The 18,723-nt window shown below is 37.0% G+C and overlaps 1 protein-coding gene across 4 annotated transcripts in view; it reads left to right on the forward strand.

Annotated features, from left to right (window-relative positions):
- Positions 1 to 18,723, forward strand: part of ATE1 (arginyltransferase 1) — an 86,568-nt gene that overhangs the window by 29,961 nt on the left and 37,884 nt on the right. For all 4 annotated transcript variants that reach the window (XM_086616416.1, XM_086616417.1, XM_086616418.1 and 1 more), the window contains 2 exons: positions 2,792 to 2,973; positions 7,668 to 7,767. In XM_086616416.1, the coding sequence (XP_086472542.1) occupies positions 2,792 to 2,973; positions 7,668 to 7,767 (282 nt within the window). The remainder of the gene's footprint in view (positions 1 to 2,791; positions 2,974 to 7,667; positions 7,768 to 18,723) is intronic.

Here is an 18,723-nt window from a genome sequence, read left to right on the forward strand (position 1 = left end):
TAACAAGTGCGGTTTCCATAATAATAATAATAATAATAATAGTGAAGTAGTAGAACATCTCTTAAAAGTAAAGACAAAGACCAGTGTGCTTCGAAGAAAATCACCATCACTGAAGTTCAATTATAAGCAGTTATTACATTGAGGTGTACTAATTGGGGCAATATGTAGTACCATTTGCTATTAAACATTTAAATTTTAATAATATGTTATAAAATACAAGCAATGAAGTGTGTTCATGGAATCATTAGCCAGAAGAATATGAAGACAGGTAGAATTAGCATGGGATGGAATATATTGTGTTTTTATCTGTATTATAGATTAAATATTGGAGAGAAAATTATTTGTTTTAATTTTTGTCCTGGGTTTAGTTCGTATTTTTTCATTGTTTCAGTATCATCAGATTATAATAATTCATTGTACTCAAGTTTGAGTATAAACTGATGATTTTAAACAAGTTGGTCCCTCTGGACACCCAGAGCTAATGTGTATTATTTTGGGTAGATAAGGTAAGCCCTCTCCATTGGGGCTTGCTCACCTGATCTCACTGGTATATTTTACATCACCTTTGACAAACACGGTCCCAGGTGGACCTGTCAGTAGTGTGAAATAATATAACCTGCTTCAGGAAAATGCTTCATATTCTAGACCTTTTTCACGTCAAATTGCCTGGATGGTGCATGAGAAATCGAGTTAAAGGAGCCAAGTGTTCATTGAGAGATTGAAGAAAACGTTAACACTTACAAGCGTTACAAAGGATTGCATTGTGTGGAGGAGGAAAACGTTAGTCTTTTTAAAAGTGTTATTTGCTTAACGTGGTGGAGATCTCGGAACGTTTTGCCTGAAATCAGTGCTGTGCTTATTATGTTTGTTGCAGAACATAGCCTCTTTTATGCTCGTGACATTTCATTGTAATTGCATTAGAGAAAAAACTGTAGTTTATACTCTACTAGAAGGTCTTAACTGATGCTAATACTTAAGTTTGCAGAGGTCTGGTGACCGAACCCATGCGATGCCGTTTGGGGTCACACACAGATACAGCATTTCTTTAACTTTAGGCTTTGCTTTGAGTGAGAATCTTTTCCATGTTGGCTTAAACTATCTTTTTAAACATTCATTAAATCCTATATGATGAGTTTTTGACCAAAGAAAGACAATCTGTTTTAACTGTAACTAAAGTCTATGTTGTATTACCAGTCACGTTTCCCCTTGGCTTGCAGGAGATGTTTCATTTTTTTCTGTCACCAACTGCACCCTGGTAACTGAGACGAGAACTTAACCTGTGCTGAGAAATCCTTAGAGAAAACCTTTTACTTGGCTGTGTCTCACCTTAAAAGTTTTACTACTGACCATGTGATTCATTTAGCTCTACTAAAAAGTTGAAGATATTGTATGAAACCATAACTGTTGAATAAGTAGGCTTTGCCTGAATGAGAAGAAAGAGGTTGAGCTCTCAAATGTTTGATCGTTCCACTTTTACAGCATCTGTAGCTCCATATCTAGTTTTATGCTATATACCCATATAAAAACGCAAACATTTTATTATATGGCTTTTGTTTTGGGACTTACTGGTTGGATAAGTCAGTTGAAATGATTTTTGTTCACGTGATTGATTTCTTTTAACACATGTGGTACCAATTAGAATAACTTCTACTGCCCATCATCTCTTCAGTCTGCGCTACTGTATCAAAATACTTGATTAAACCCACCTTCTGTTGTTGTAATGCAAACCAGTTGGTAATAGAAGGCAATATTGTCAGATTTATTGAGTGAGAAGCAGCTTTCTGAAGATCTGGCAATGCAGTGAAAAACATGACTAGATGGATAATTAAGTTGAGCACAGTGGAATTCAGGATTAAAGTAAACTTGATGTGGGAGAAAATGGCATGCCAAAGTTGGTTGTGTAATACAGTTTAAATTAGGAGATCATTTTCTTCTTAATTTGAAGCATCAGTTTCTGGCTTTAGATGCTTTACCCTGTCCGGAGCCTTACTTAACTCTACATCCAAAACCACAGCGCACAAGAATAGCGAGTTCCTTAGTGTTTTTGCAGAAGATACTCTGATGTGGGCTGACAAAGAAGAAGCTCCACAGATTCTGTTGCAACACAAAGTTCCAGCTTCTTAGATAAAAGGTTTTTTCTTGGTCGTAAAGAGTAAACCTTAAAAAGAGTAAACCTCACATAAAGAGTCAGCTGTTGAGTTCTTTTTGTAAATGCGCTTCTCGAGCAAATTTAGTGACCTCTCTGAGAAACTGGATATCTGTGGCCAGAGTGCTTCCAGTACTTGGGACACGGGGGAGGGAAACAGTAGGGTCCCTGCTGTGGAGGAACCAGAGAGTCACAGCCAGCTTTGGGAAGCTCCAGCGCAGTGAAATGTTTGCATTTCACCTTTCTGCTTTTGGGCTGCTTCTCTTGTTGAAGAGTAAGTAGGACAAATCAGAGTATCTGCAGAATTTGTCTGGATGTAATAATGCATTCATAACTTGATGAGTCACGTTTTATCATTTTGGTGCTATAAGTTCCAGATGGCAGAGACTGTTTGCAGATTCGTGTTTGGGATGCACAATATGTAAAGTTTACCAATCATGACTACAGCAAAGGTCACAAATGATACAGTGAACTAACATTGTTTTCCTCATTTCTTAAATTCCTTTTTTCTTTCTTTTTTCAAACATAGATAGCAGGAATAATTTCTCACAGTATTTACTTTTGTGTTAAAATTCTTTCTAAAGTTGTTTTTATACCAAAAGTCTACCTATCGGGCAATTACATCCCTCTTTTGTTTTCGCTTAGGCAGAGAATGCACCAGATGGACCAGAATGTGGCTATGGATCTTTCCACCAGCAGTATTGGCTGGATGGGAAGATAATTGCTGTCGGTGTAATTGATATCCTGCCCTACTGCGTGTCCTCTGTCTATCTGTACTACGATCCAGACTATTCTTTCTTATCTTTGGGAGTCTACTCTGCGTTACGGTAAGAGGACATTTTTGTTATCTGGTTAGACGTAATAGTAAGAATTGATACTTGTTCCTAAACTTGAGCTTTTATTTCCAGTCCAAACATATACTCATAACACTACCTCTAGCAAAGTGTTTGTGCTTTGTTTTTTTTTAATTCTCTATAGTTGGTTGCATTCTAAATAAATTTTTAATTGTCATCCTTGAATAGGGAAGTATATTTCTAGTTAGCTAAATACTTCTAAAGATTAAAAAAACACCCAGAAACTAAATACCTAGTTTTTATTGCCACTGAAAATAATTTAGTATTGCTTGGTTTCAGCAGGAAAAGCCTCTTTTTTGTTTGAAAAGAAATAATTCTTCCTTTGACCTTTTTCTTAGCCCAGTCCCCAAATGAAATTAATCACTTTTATAGTTTTATGCACATTGAGATCATAAATAATAGAGTACCTAAAAACTGTTGTCTTCTGAATTAGTAGTCTCCTGCTGTACTAGCACCAAGTATATTTTTCAGGTATGTTAATCTCATTATCTTTGTCTCTAGAAAGCCTGATGGAGAGAGTAGTCCTATGAATTTTATAATTTTATATTTAACTATATGAATTTTATAATTAACTATCAACAACCTAGTCTTGCAAAACAGTAGGAGTAGTGAGTAATCCTTTTCACTGTAAGATTGATTGCTAAATTGCAAGTTACTGTTTTTCTTCTATAAGCAATTTTATGATTCATAAATGAGAGGAAATATTTGTGCATCTCAGTTTTTTTCTTAGCATTTTTATTTCTCTGTTTACATGAAGTAAGCTGGTCACAGAAATATGGTGTTCCTGGGGAGGTTCTCATGAAGCAACTGGGATTGAACCTTGTGCCAGATATGTCTGTTTTGAAGTTTTCCCAGGTCTGAGAAGGTCTAGCAAAAGTTTTCAACCTGTTGAGATTTGCATTGCACTCTTTCAGGCATGAAAGTAGAGCTAGAATTGTGAGATCCAGCTTTCTTCTTTCTCCAAGGCATCCTGTTGAGAGATGTCTTCTCTATAGGTGGAGTTTCTTAGCCATTGTTTAGTGTTACCCACAAAAGTGGGTAAATATGACATGACTTTTGAAATATGTAAAGAATAAACACTGTTTTTAGGAAACCTCTTCTTATCACAGTTACTTCATATACTTTCCTGATAACTAATAAACGATGTGCAATTTAATCTCTCAGAAGTCTAATCGCTCATCATTTGTTTAAATTTTGATTAGGATCTTTTGATTTCCTCAAAAAATAGTGTTCTATTTTTTTACTTGATTCTCCTTTTGGGTGTACTCTTCTTTTTGCAGTGGTGAATTTTGTGATTTCTGGATCATCTTTACATGAGTTGTTCAAATGCATATGTCAAAGGTTTTTTCCCCCAAAGTTCACTGTTAAGTCATTGACATCAATCTAATAATGGTTTATTGCTGCTGGAATGAGGTACTGCAATCACTCCTCTCCATCTCTGCTATGTGCTGGTCTTCTCGGAACCATATTTTTAGCCAGCTTAATTTACTGAGCAGAAGACTGTTTGCTTTAGCAGCCTGGTTAGTGAGCTGGGTTGGCTCAGTGAAGAACCTGTTAACACCAGAGCTGGTGCAAGAGTTGTGATTTAACCACAATGTGCAGCTGAGAGTGGGTAGGGAGTGAGAGAACAGGACCTTCTCCCTCTCTCTGGTAAGCTCGTAGATCAGTTAAGTCCAAAAGTGCAATTTCTCCAAGTATGTCACCCTTAATAAGAGCTGATAATGTTGCCTTCCTGTTGGCTCTTCCCACCTTGTTCAGGAATGGTTCTTTATGAAGGAGAAACTGCAGAATCATAGAAGAGTTTAAGTCAGAAAGGGACCTCTGGATGTCATCTGGTCCAGTTCCAGTGCGAATCAGGGCTAACTTCAAAGTCGTCATGAGCAGTAATGTAGTTGTTGCTGTACCATCTCCAGTGGTCTGTGTCTAAAAGAGTCTGAATTGTCCTTTTTCTAAGGCATTCAGTGGCACTGGCCATTTTATAAAATTAATTATTAACAAATAACAAAAAAAATAACAAATACAAAAAAAATGTTGGAACTTATATGATTTAGAATTGATCTTTTTTCTATCTGTTAGTGGTCTAGATTTTTAGAAGTATTTTATTGCATATGCTAGATACTTGAAATTACTGATTATTACTTTTTTCCATGCAAGGTGAGCATATAACATAAAATACTAAGTCCTCCTAAGAGTTGTTTTTTAGTATTTGTACGTATCACATTACTTTATGTAATAATAGACTGACATAATCCATGCTTATGAATTCTTGAAATGATTTTAGGTTTTCTACATAATAAATTTAAAACTTTGTCGGTGCAACATGCATGCGTGGCTCAACTAGTGAAAAAGCAGCTTATAAATTCTGCAGCATTTAAGGCAATAAAAATGAGTTCCCAGCAGTCTTAGAAGGAGCCAACCTTGTTCTTCTTTCAAAAGGGAAAAAAAACCCCTTGAGAGTTAGGGAGGATTTAGGAAGTTGCAAAGGAATCTGATACCTTCAAAGCTGTTGCCAATTTTACTCCGAGGAGGTTAAACTGCATTGCAGTGCTGTCACTTCCACTTCATGCTACTTGGAGAATTTTTGCTGCTGAGTTGTAGAAAGGATGGGATTTGAAGATCATTTGAAATATGTAGGCACGTAAGTAAAGAATGAGGGGAGAAGCAACTACTTGTGAAATACCAGTCTAGCCAAAGGAAAAAAAAAATATCAAGAAATACCGAGTGATTCGTATTCTTATTTGCATGAAAAAGTTAAACCTTTCCCCTGCTACCTAAAATCACGAATAGTAGACAAGCATAGTATTCATAATTTCCGTTTTGTAAGAGGACAAGTGCTCGAACTTCTTCTGGAATTGGGTTACGTAGCACTGAAACACTAAGTCTGAATCTTGTTTTGGTGAAATGGATGAGTGTATGTCTTCCTCACTAGTTGCCTACTCTTGCCCAGCACTAGCAGCCCTTGTAACTCTTTAGATACGTACCATCCGTAGGGATTTTCCATAGGGATTTAGGCAGAATGAATGCAAATAGATGTGATTTAGGCATTACAGTGACACCTCATTGCTGCTCCTGGTTTGAAATGATGGAGTCGGAGGGTTCTCTTGCGTTGGATCACAGCACGCGCTCCTGGATAGAGGAAAGAGAAGGATGCTTTTAGCATCCCCCAGCAAAACTTCGCCTGGAGTAGGGTCGGCCAAATAGATAAATGAAAGACAGAGCAAGAACTTGTGTTAAGGGTCCTTACCTAGGGCGGATCACTGAAGTCTGTAGCATGGGCAAAGACACTGGTAGTAGTTCTAAGCAAGCTAGCTTTGGTGTCACGTGCACCAGTTCGCTTGCAGGAAGCTTTGTTGCCCACGGTAAGACTTGCTGCTGCAGCCCCATTTTTACCTTGTTACATTATGGTCTGTTTACTTCGAGTCTTTTTATTTTATTAGATCAGATAGCGTAGTCCTGTTGGAATGAGCATTTAAGAGATTTTGAAATGCATTTTCCCTGTAGTATTCCAGCTTTTTGAATTGCAGAAAGGTATTTTTTTAATCAGGTCCAGGATAATCTGCATAAAACGGTAAGGTCGTTTAACTTCATGCCATGTCTTAAAGATTATGTATCTGAAGTACACGTTTGAACGTTTTTGGTAGTACATAAATTGTATTTTTGGAATCTGTTGTATTTTCCTGCATTTTCAGAGATGGAGTAACTTATTTCTAGATATTCTCCTCTTTGAATGGATGTATGTAGATACAGAGTTATAATGAACTTGTGATGGTCTCAGCAAACTACATGCAACTGAAATGTTAAGTTTTCAGGATATTTAAAAATCCTCACTACTAATTTAAGGGATAAAAACCCCCCAGTGTTTGTACATGCTTCATATATTCACTTGTTCATATCTCCTTATCCCTTCGTCATTGGAAGTAAGAACCAACAGCCGCGTTTTATCTAATTTGTTACAAAAGTGAACTGCAAAGTTACAAATGCTATAAAAAATGAACGTTGTAGTGGAAACACTGGCTGAATATTTGTAGTAATTCTACTCTCCTTGTGCCAGTAAAATAAAAAGTGAACTTATTTTGGAATAGATTCACACTTCTCTTTCAGAATAAATGAGAAAAATCGTACAATCAAACACGAGCACCTTTTGCTGCGTGAAGATGGATGTTTTTACATGTAAATTACTAGAATGCAAATAATAGATCAAATAAGAGGCTTATCCTTGAAGCTTGTTTTTTAAAATTTCTCCAATATTTTCTTGAGCCACGTTAGCCAGTCTGTGTATAATAGCTGGGACAATTTCTGTAGAATTCCAATGTACATGAATATTAACAAGAAACCTGTTAGATAGAGGTTCTTAGCCACATTTATTTGAATTTCAAGTCAGTCAATTGACAGGACAAAACACAAAAATGAAAGTGTTTTTAAGCCTGACATGGTGTTTTGCATTTTGGTGATTTGTTTGTTCGATTTCTAAGCATTAATTTTCAGTTTGTTATCTTTGGGGTTTTTTAAGCATTAATTTTGAGTTTATCTTAATTTTTTATTTGATAGGAGACTAGTTCTTTAAGTAGGCCAAGAGCCAGGTAGCTGTAAAATATTTCAATATGAAAAGGTAAAATGAATCTAAGAATTGTATTCAGAAGTAATTAGTCTTTTCTTTCCTTTCACAGGGAAATCGCTTTTACTCGACAGCTTCATGAAAAAGCTCCCGATCTCTGTTTTTATTATATGGGTTTCTACATCCATTCGTGCCCCAAAATGAGATACAAGGTAAGGTGTGCCTTTCCTTATTTCCTCAGTGTACTATTATTCACAGCATTTGACAGTGCTCATAGTAACATAATATTTTGTAATTGTCATTTTGGATTTTAACGTAGGCTTTATATGGTTAAATTGGAACGTTTGTTACTATTTAACTTGGCTTAGGATTTTTTTTTTTTTTTTTTTTAAATTTAGCTGCATGTGGTATTTGTTACAAGTTGGCTTAAAAGCAGTTCACATGGAGAGGTTTTCAAGGCTGTCAGATAATGGTTTGTCACTGGTTACCTGGCTATCTCATGTTTACAGTGTATCTTCCAACAGGCTAAATTTCTTCCTTTTTTAGGTTGGCGTGTTTGTGGAACTGTTACTTAGTGACTACAGGCGGTGATAACATGCCTTCCTGGTGTTGGCTCTACTGGAGTTTTTCCTCTTTGTTTTTTGTCAAAGATAGGGGACTTGCTCCGCCGATGAAACCAGTGAGAAGCCAGGTTAGCCTCAATATGGAACCAGGTAGCAGATTTTTGGGGAAAGGATCAGGAGAGTCCACAGAACGTTTAAAATAACTAATCCGTCACTGAACCTTCTTCGTAACCCCTGTTAGCGTCAGCTTTTTTGAGACCCGGGTGCCTAAGGGTACCTCTCTTCTGTGTTCTTTAGCTCTTGGGAATGTTGTATCTTTTCTTTGTAAATGTAGCATTGCTTTTTGAATATTATGCAATTTCAGAGTACTGAATATTGATAGAAATTTGCTGATCATTTACACATAACCAAATATATCTCTTAATAATGTGGAAAGTTACAAAGCTCACGAAATCTAGAGTAGGAGGTGCAGTGTTTTGTTTTCTTTTTTTTTTTTCCTTCAAAGTTGGCTAAAAATTTGCAGTGTTTTCAGCTAGTTTTCAAATACCCAAAAGATTGTGAGGCTCATTGAAGGGATGGTTATGAAGGAAAAATCATTACAGCTTTATTGTGGCCTAGACTATAGGTGACTATGATGATTCAGTTTTCTGGAAATAACACATAACAAATCCCTCCCTCTCCGTGTTAGAAGACGTTTGTTTGTCCTTCCTCCCCCTCCCCTTTGCCAACTTGAGTTTATCATCTACATCTGCTGACCAAACAAAAAGAACGCTGGGTTTGAGGAAAGCAAATGAGTGAGTAGGAATACACTGCCTCTGTCATCTAAAGCATAGAATTGTTTAAGTTGGAAGAGACCTTGAAGATCATCGAGTCCAACCGTTAACCTAACACTGCCAAGTCCACCACTGAACCGTGCCCCTAAATCATCTTAAAGGCTATCACATCACCAGCTTGAACCATAGGTTCTGATGAAGAACAGAACAGGTTCTGATGAAGAACAGGTTACTCTGCTCTTTGGAAATATTCAAAAGTTTAGGATGATTTGTTCATGTTGAGGCACTGCAATTTAACATCCCTTGTATATTCTACAACCTACGTAGTTCAAGACTTCTAAAAAGAATGCGTTTAGTTTACTAGGGCACTTATGGAAAGAAAAAAATCTGACAGAGCAAAAAGCATCCCAGTTCTGAAAGATACCATTGCTAAGAAACTTTGGGTTCAGCCACTTGTAGTAAGTTTTAATAAAAACGTGAATGTTGTGCACATAGATTAAACAAAGCTCTTACATGTATGTCTGTAGTTCCACTTTACCCTCACTGAAATAGTACACCGGAAACAAACTTTAAAACTAAGCTCTGAAATGCATCTGGGTAGTGCTACTACTCTTGTGAGGTGATTGGTAGTGGTAAAGCAGGGTGGGTAAGTACTGACTTTGCAGATTAAGTAATTTCAGTAATGCCTGGTTGACTAAGGCATTCCGTGTTGAAGAATTTGCTTTACTGCAGTTTAATAGAGATGTTAGAGGCTCCCTTCCCTTAATGCTATTGGCATGGAAGAACGACAGGCTGTAGGTAACTGCTATTAAACTGATGTCAGGTAAGCAAATTAAATGAAGGAAAGAAAAGGAAGGAGCTTAAAAGATAACCGCTGTTTTTTATCCTCTGCTTGTGATTTCTTTGCAAATTATTTGTCCTAGGATGTTTAGAAATGGAGGCTAGGCACAGTATCACTTCTTTATATAAGCAGTGACTTAGGAAGAACACGTGCAAGCTATACTTATTTACGGTGAAGTCACAGGATTTTGGAAATCTTTGAAAATTTTCCTTCTTCTAATACAGATTATGATCAGTGGACATGCCTAAGCTGACATTTGATTTTTGATGGAAGTGCAAACCTGAGCTTGGCTCCTGGTTTGTACCAAACAGCCGTCCGTCTCTGCTGATCAAAGAGGGACAGCTGATGAATTAGGATGTATAAGAAACAGCGACTTCATGATGTCAATTTAAGGAGTTTGACAGTGTTCCACTTGCAGGGAGTAAAACTCAGTCTTCTGTAGAAAACGTGACTGGAGTAATTTGGGATCTGCACAGTGGACTGTTGCACTCGTATTACAATTCCAGACTGATGCATTACTGTTGTGCACATGAGGACGTAGCTGGACGTTTTGGTTTTAAATGGCCATGGCTCCTAGATTGAAGGTATAGATATCCAACAGCAAGCATTAAAGCCTTGTTCTGCATGGGCACTTTCTTGGAATGCAAATTGTAGAGATATCTTCTGGATTCTAACTTTTTTTTGTGGATTTAAAGCAATGGTCAAACATTTTTTAAAGCGTTGGTAACGGGTGATCATATGTACCAGTGACTGGGCTATATATAGTAACAGTTCCTCCCCTCTGCATCAGATCGTCTTAGTTATGTTGTGTGCTCAAAGGAGGTCCAGGGCATGGACAGAATATTTTGTTCAAGTATTTATTTTTTAATAAGGCTGCTAATATGCTTGTTTTGCTCTTTATGCAGTTCTTAAAATGCTATCTGTATCTTTATCCTAGAAAGTTTCGTTGAGCAATCACCTTCAATGTGGCCAGAACGTCACACCAGTTGCCCACAGCACAACTGCACCGTGCGACTGCTGAACGTTTTTAGCCACCACTGAGCGGGTCAGGGGCTGAACTGGCAGAGAATATGTTACTGGGGGGTCACTATGTCATCTTTTCATTTGAAGGATTCTATTTCCACAAATGGTACAGTTTGGGGCATAAATAGTGTGTAATCAGTTGAAGACTGGAGGCCTGAGTGTCCTGGAAGAGAATCCCCAAGTCAAGATCCCTGTGGCTCGGTAACAGAGCTGGAGAATTCTGGATTATCAGGCAGTAAGATAAATGGTTAGAGAGCATCATCTGCCATATAGATCAGATGTGATTACAGAAGTTTTTAACAAAAAGCTCCCTTTTGAATTACTGTTCCCTTTCCTTTTATCCCCAAACAGCTAGCATTCGATTGCACTGAAATGTTAAAACAATGTATTATTGGTGAATATTATTGCAATATTAGTCTATATTTTAGTTCCCAGCTTCTCTTAGATCTGTTCCCATGTATGGGTTAATATTTATGAACTGGTAAAATAAAATCTACATTAAATGGAGACAAAAGGATTTCTGTAGTCCTATTAACTATGTTAATATGGAAAAATCCTATGAAAAACCTCAAGCAATGGCTTTGTTCCATTTTTTCCGGGTAGGTTAGGGTAATACAAGATTAAAATGGTTCTCTGAAGAAATTCACGACCTTGTGGTAAAACTTTTCAGGCTTTGTTAGATGTGGTAGTTCTTATGTTGGAAAACAGTCTCCTGGAAAATTTTCCAAGACTCATAAGATGCCAAGTCTTTTTCCTAATGCATTTTGGAGTCTGTGATAAAGTTTCAAGTATAAGGGAGTATTTTACTTTAGAATGATGTTGGTCTCAGGCTTGCTTCTCATGTGGTGAAGTACTGTATCTGTACCTGTTAATGCTTTTCAGTTAAAAACATTTGTTTACAAATATAGAGTTACAGAAATAACAGAATCACCTTTAGCGAACAGCCATACGAGAGAGATGCTTGAGAGGATCTTGGAATTTTTTCGTGTACTGATATTTTGTCTGTTTTATCCTGCATCTTTCCAAGTAAAAATTTTACTCTGTGTTACTAAATTCACATTTTCCTGTCACTGGTGAGCTCTGAGACCCTTTCTGTTCTTTCCATTACAGTTCTTTCATATTGATTTTGAGTCTTGTGGTGGGTGACACTAAACATTTTGGGGTTGTGCTTCTGGTGTAAATCGTAAGTGCACTTGCTGCCCTGCATTTGCCATTCAGACCTCCGTTGACCTTAACTCACGTTCCCCTCTAAGCTCTTGTATGGGAAAGGATTTGTTGGTGATGTTTTCTACGTGAGTTTCCTCAGTTCTGGGTTTTCTGAGTTTCTTCCAGTGTCAATATTTGCATGCAGACACTGCAATTGGAGCACGTATCATTACTTGTTTTGGTCAATGATCTGCTTTCCCTGAAGCCGCTCCACTAAGCTTGTAAATAACTATCAGTGTACTTTGAAGTGCGTAACAGATTTAATGTCTTCTTGCTGTGTTATCTCCATGTACCATTTCAAGACCGTTCTATAACGCGAAGAGGTGTTTTGACTGAAATCTTTGTCCAGACTTGTATGCAGGCCAAAGTAAATGGAATTTTTTCAAACAGTCTCCTTTGGTATCAAGGCATGGCCAGACTTCAGATAGATGGAATACTAGAAAGGGTTCTGAAATGTCAGAAAAGAAACAAAAGGCTGATTCATCTGTGATTAATCATTCTTAAACTAAATACCTCGGACTGACTGTGGTCGTAAGCGGTGCCCCTGGAGTTTTATGGCACTCGAGAGCCAATTTCTTTGGCTGCTTTCAGGAATTTCAGCATCACTCCTCCTGCAGCAGTGAAATGCATCCAGTGCTAGCCTGGGCTTCCACATCCACGGAGTCCACAAAGGTCTGGCTTGTCGTCGCCTGTCCTGACTCTTTTGCTGTTTCTGACCATGGAATTTAGTGAACCTTTCCAATAAGCTTGGGTTTGCTGTGTAAGCTGAAGTGTGTGAGGGAAAGAGACTTAACGTGACGTGACTTAACGTGATCCTCTATGGTTTTGGGGGTATAAGCACACGTTGTTACGGTTCTGAGCAGCAGACAGCTTTGCAAAACGTGTCCCTGGTTCCAGACAAAAAGAGCTGGCAGTTTCGTACCTCCACACTTTTTATACAGCATGTGTTGAAGTTGCTACCAGCTGTCAGCCTACTTTTTTCACTGCTATTACTATTTACGTTGATAATGGGAAAAGATGATAAGCTGAGAGGAGTTTGGAGAACTGGAGTTACTCTGCTCAAGTCTGTTAGAACTTGCACTAGTGGCTTTTCCAGTATTTATTTTGTCAGTTTATAGGAATAAATATATATTCGAATTAGTGCAAAACAATTTTTTTTTCATATAAATAGGTCATAAATAGTCAAGTAAATATTGTGAAAAGTCAGTACTTGTTATAGAGTGCCAAGTTGTTGCTTGCAATGCCATTTGGTAATAAAGAACTGAAATATCTGAGTTGAAAAAACATTAGCTACTCTAAGAAAGCAATGAAAGTTCTGGCAACACAGTGGGTTTGCTTTTTTTGGCACGTCTATGATTCTGTGATTCCATGACTGTTAAAAACAAACAGCAAAATAATAAACAAGGGCAAAAATCATACAATAATAATAATAATAATAAAGCCCTGAAAATTTTAAGTTATAGAAGTGGGGAGAAAATCCTTGTTTTTCTGTATATCTTGTTAACATTACTTTTAACTGCTTCCTTTCTTCCTTCCTTCCATTTCTCCACTGGCTGGGATTCTCTACATTAGCATCAGCAGCTAAGATTGGACATTAATTTCTTCAGAGCTCTGAACTTACCTCGTGTGTTCCTTCTAATGGTTTGAGACTGAGGGGAAAAGACTACTCTCAATTATATTGGAGTTCTGGTATTAAAACCCAAAGAGATTTTGAGAAGTCTTTTAACGTGGCTGGCCAAGGCTTCCGAAAGTATTTTGGATGACTGACTCGGTGTACATGTGTTAAATGCTTCTGAAAATCAAGTTGCTTTAATATTCCTTCAAGTCGTAAGTAGTACAAAAAGCCCTGATCTCTCTACAGATATTTTATCAAATGTGTTTTGACTAGAAGGTTGACTGTGTGGTTTTTGGATCTGGTCAGTCGTATCCTATATTCAGGATTGCAGTGTCCCTTACAGCTTGCTGCTCCCCCTTTTATTTTTATTTTTTTCCTTTTGTTCCTTTCTTCCATAAAATCTTTCTTCTTTCGCCTTTCCTCATCTGGAAGACTCTTGCTAACTACTTAGAGCCCTCACTGGGTAAATGGATCTAAACATGTTGGAATAAACAACTATGAGATTGTGGGGCAGAGTAAAAAATACCATGGGTGAAAAATTATTATTAGTTCTTTAGTTTTTGATGTAATGCTAGTAATAAGTATTTAAATGTATTTCTCATTTATCTTGAACAGCATCTTACAGAGTCTTTGAAGCCACATTCTAGTTGCCTTTTTTTTTTTTTTCCCCTTTAAGACATTTCTAGTCAGGTTGGGAAGATGACATTATTAAGAGTATCAAAAAGCAGTAATAAGGAGGTGCTGTGTCCTGGATAGCAACAGCTGTTACTGAATGCTGACAGTGGATTTCCACTAAAAATATAATTATTGAAAGCAGAATACTAGTCTTCATGTTGTTTTCTTAGCAGGTAAAGATAGTGAATGCAATTACTTTTTTTTTTTGTCGTCTTTTTTTTTTTTCCCTAAGCGTCTCTATTTTATACTGTGCGAAATTGGTAAATTGCAGTTTTTCCTTGGTGCAAATATTGAAGCTGCGCTGAATTTCACACAGCATTTGCAGGGTTAAAACCAGTTGGAATCCCATTTTTCTACTGGAAACAAACACAGATCCCAGCCATGTCTTTATTCTTAACTTTATTTTTCCTTTTAAAATATCTGTAATCAGGACTTATTTTTTTGGCAGTTAGAACTCCCTTGGGGAAAAATATGAACATGTCCCTGTGGCTTTATTTTCCTAATTTTGGAAACGTGGATTTCTTTTCAGTTGTTTACTTGAAGTTTAAGACGATTGAAGTGTGGCAGAACTGAAGTGAAAATAATATGTATATTTATGCCTGTACATATTATTTATAGACTTTTATCAGGGCAGAAGGAAATGTCTGTTGTACAGGTCTCAGCTGACCTCTGAATTGAGTAAGTCTCTTGTTACTGAACTGCCCCTTGAGAAAAGAAACCTGTGTCCAAAAGCAGAAATTTTGGGGTGTATGTTGTGTAAGCTTCAAGAGAATTGTATCTGAAAGTAATTTTCAGAGTGAAGTTGTCTTTGTGAGACGTGGCCTTTCTACAGTTTCATCTGTATACCTGTAACTTTTTATTTGATGGATCTTTGATTACAAAACAAATTTCCTCAAATTGAGTAAACACGTGGCTTTTTTTTTTTTGTGCTTTACTTCGCTCTACTGGAGAAATAAATGTTATTAAATAGGAATAGGTCCTCTTAAAATTATCCATTTGTTATCTTTTTTATGAGACTTGGATCAGATTATGTTATTTTCATGGAGTCTTTAAAAAAACAAAAACATCCCTCCCCCCAAACCAAACGAAAAACCCCAAAAGAACCAGTTGCCTTATAGGTTATTTCAGAGAAATGTTCAGAGGCATATATCATGTCTTTTAAGTAATTCCAAATATGAGGTGATTTAAGTATCAGACTTGAATGTTGATGATTTACTGATTTTGATGGTGATAATTTTGATGCTACTTATGATTTTAATCTCTGTCAGTAAAGGTTCTTTGTTCTGCATTCAACAGGGATATGTTTGTGCATAAGGAGGTACATATTCAGGATTCACATTTAGATGTTCTAAAAAATAAACACAGAAATGTAATAGAGATGGTATTAACTACCCACATATGCACATCAATAGAGATAAGTTCTACACCTTCTACTTGTTACAGGAATTTTATTAACTTGAGACAACTTCCCTATAGCGTTTCTTTAATAAATATGATTTTGTTAATTTGTATGAGGCTTAAGTAAACTAAAATCTAACCTCGTTTTCGTAAAAGCGCAAGAATAAGAGGTATGTTTTGTTAAATTGTAGGCTAATTCTGTTCTGCTGGATGTTTTCAGAGTTATTAGAGGTAACTTGCCTGTCTCTGTCAAAAGGAGCTGCTAAAAAGATTTATTCAGGATCATGTTCATAAACCTGAGGCAAACCATCTTCTGAATGATAATAGCTGGTGGAAATTTATCATGTCTAACTCATGACTCTGCATAGTCATAAATTCACAGCTTATTGCTGACTTGTACTAAATCTTATTTGAGGATGCCATAGCAACCATCAGCAATTAAAGTGAGAACTGTAAAATGTGAAATTTGTAGTCAAGAGAGGTGTGGGTTTTGTTTGGTTGAGGTTTTTCTGGAGGGAGAATAATATATTTCACAATTGGTCTTTAATTTTTCTTCTTCGTCTGACGAATGAAGTCACAACTCATGTTTCAGAATTTTCCAATTACAGTTCTATAAATCCGTTAGTCCTTGCTAGTAAGTCTAAGAATGCATGGAATTGAGTGTCTTTTTCAAGTTTCTAACAAGCAAATGAATTGATATAGTGCTGCTTTATCAGCTTCACTTCATTTTTTGTCGATTTAATCATTTTTGGATGGTCCTCAAACACTAGTTAACATTTTTTACTTCTGAATTTTGTCAGTCTACCTGTCTCTTTGTGAGTATTCCCTAAAGTGAGTGAATGTGAATATGCAGAGATGCTATGCCATGATGCAAAAGGTTAAAAAATATTTATGAAGATAATGTTCTTCACTTTTCCTGATGTAGTCTCTGTGTGAAGTTGTTCATAGCCATGCCAGTTTCCAAGTGTTGGGCAAAATATGAAAGTTCTTGTGTCCTGGAGAAAAAAATCAGCCTTTAAATACGTTGCAGAAGTGGAAGTCATTGAAACACTGGATAGTTTTATCTATGCAGCACATTTATTGAATCTGGCAACACTTGGAGTATTAGATCTCTCATTTAACTTCAAATTCAATTGCTCTTATTGTATTTTTTTCTTATTTTTGCTATTTTGCTGATTAAATTAGCTGTAATTAGGCAATATTGTCAAGTGGAATTTATTTGGTTTGAGAGCCAGGAACTCCTGCTGCTCCTGGCTCTGCCATATTTCACCTTGTGGTCTTTACAGTAGGAGCTGGCTGACAAGTCAGTTAATCTACACAAGAGATGTTTTTTCTCCAATTTTCCAGGAAAGATTTAATGGTAGATACTTTAATGAGGTCTGGTTTTACTAAGACCTCATTAATTTTACAGAGGTATCACAGTACAGTTCTCTGAAGTGTTAAATTTAATCTAAATGACAATTCATTATTTTGAATAATTATTTTCTTTGTCTGAGTTTGTTTAGCTGGCGACTGTACTGAGTCTCCAAGTGAAAGTATAAGTATAAAAGTATACTAATGAGGTTCTATTATTTATCCTCAATCCTGGTGTTAAACACGGTGCTGCTAACAGTCTGGTTTGCGAGAAGTTCAACATCAGTGTTTGAATGGAAAGGAGAGTCCCAGACTCCTGTAGAGGGGAATGATTTGGAGCCACGATGGAATAGTGCAATCGTAGAGAAGTAGACTTGTCAAGGACCATGGAGGATTAGGTAGTCCATCCCCTTACTCCAAGGCAGGGTCAGCTATATTTCTGTGAACTTTTAAGACCCATTGGACATATGTGTGCCAAAAGCCTCCTTCCATGCTTATACACGTCTCCGTGCATTGGTGGTTATATGCCTGTATATTCTTGTGCTTTATTAGTCTTCCTATTGAATTTTTTTTTCTTGTCTGACTTCAGCTTTTCTTCCTAAAGAATATTATGTTTTGTCCTACTACCATGCACATAAACCATTTTATTTCTATTTCTTTATTTCTTTTTTTTTTGTAACACCTTCCTGTCTAAACCCGATGGCTACCATCATGTCTGCATTTTTGTCCTAGAGAATGATGTCTAAAATTAGGCCTTCTGTCCAAGGCCCTCCAATGCTGATGTCAGCTTCTACCATTGGTTTATGTAACATGAGTTATTGCCTCCGTTGGACTAAAGAAGATGATAGACTCTGGAGGCGAGGAGGAAGGATGGAAAGGAGAAAAAATGAGAATTGTGCGAGTAAAAAGTTTTCAGAATGGGCTAAATTGGGACTTGGGCTGAGTTATTTTTCATGTCAAGGTTTGTGACTAAGTGACTGGGAAGGGTAAGCACACTTTATGCTCTTGAATTTCTCTGCTGTTCATTCTGGTTTAGCTAAGTCTCTGTTAAAAGTTGCATTTTTCTTTCTTTCAGGATAGACTATTGCATTAAATGAGGTGACAAAACATAAAGGGTTTCATGGTTGTTCCTTACAGTGCCTACGGAGATCTTCTGGATGAGTTTTATCTTCCTTATTACAGGAAATTGTTATTTATAGTATTATAGTAAATGCTGGAAGTGGCAGCTCAAGGAAAGTAACAAATTAAGGATAAGCAAAAGCCAGAGCAAAGATATGTTAGTACTGGATTCCAGATGATGGTAATTAATGGTGTTTTCACACCACCAGCATATCACTAGTAGGGGAGGAGCTTACTTTGTGTTATCCTGTGGTAGCCACCAACATGATGCAGACGTAAATACTTAAAAAACAAATCTATACTCTCTTTAATTGGTAGTAGAGGCAGTAGTCAAAGTTTGTGGAGCCTGGCAGGCTCTTGGGTGGTGGTGCTGTGTTTTCATGAAGACTATCGTGAGGGCACTGGAGCTCTGAGAGATTACACAGGGGAGGGCCCGGAGCAGAAGGACCAATGGAGAAGTGAAATATTTTTGTTACAGCTTCTTTAAAGCTTTTTCATAATCTAATAAAACCAGTTCCCGAAGGCTTTCAAAGGTTACCTTATGGGGGAGACCTAGCAAGACCTGGGAGCTTGGCGAACTGTTATCTTTTGAGTGTGAAACA

This window comes from Tauraco erythrolophus, chromosome 9 (genome assembly GCF_009769465.1).
Source record: "Tauraco erythrolophus isolate bTauEry1 chromosome 9, bTauEry1.pri, whole genome shotgun sequence".
In the NCBI taxonomy this organism is placed as follows: domain Eukaryota; kingdom Metazoa; phylum Chordata; class Aves; order Musophagiformes; family Musophagidae; genus Tauraco; species Tauraco erythrolophus.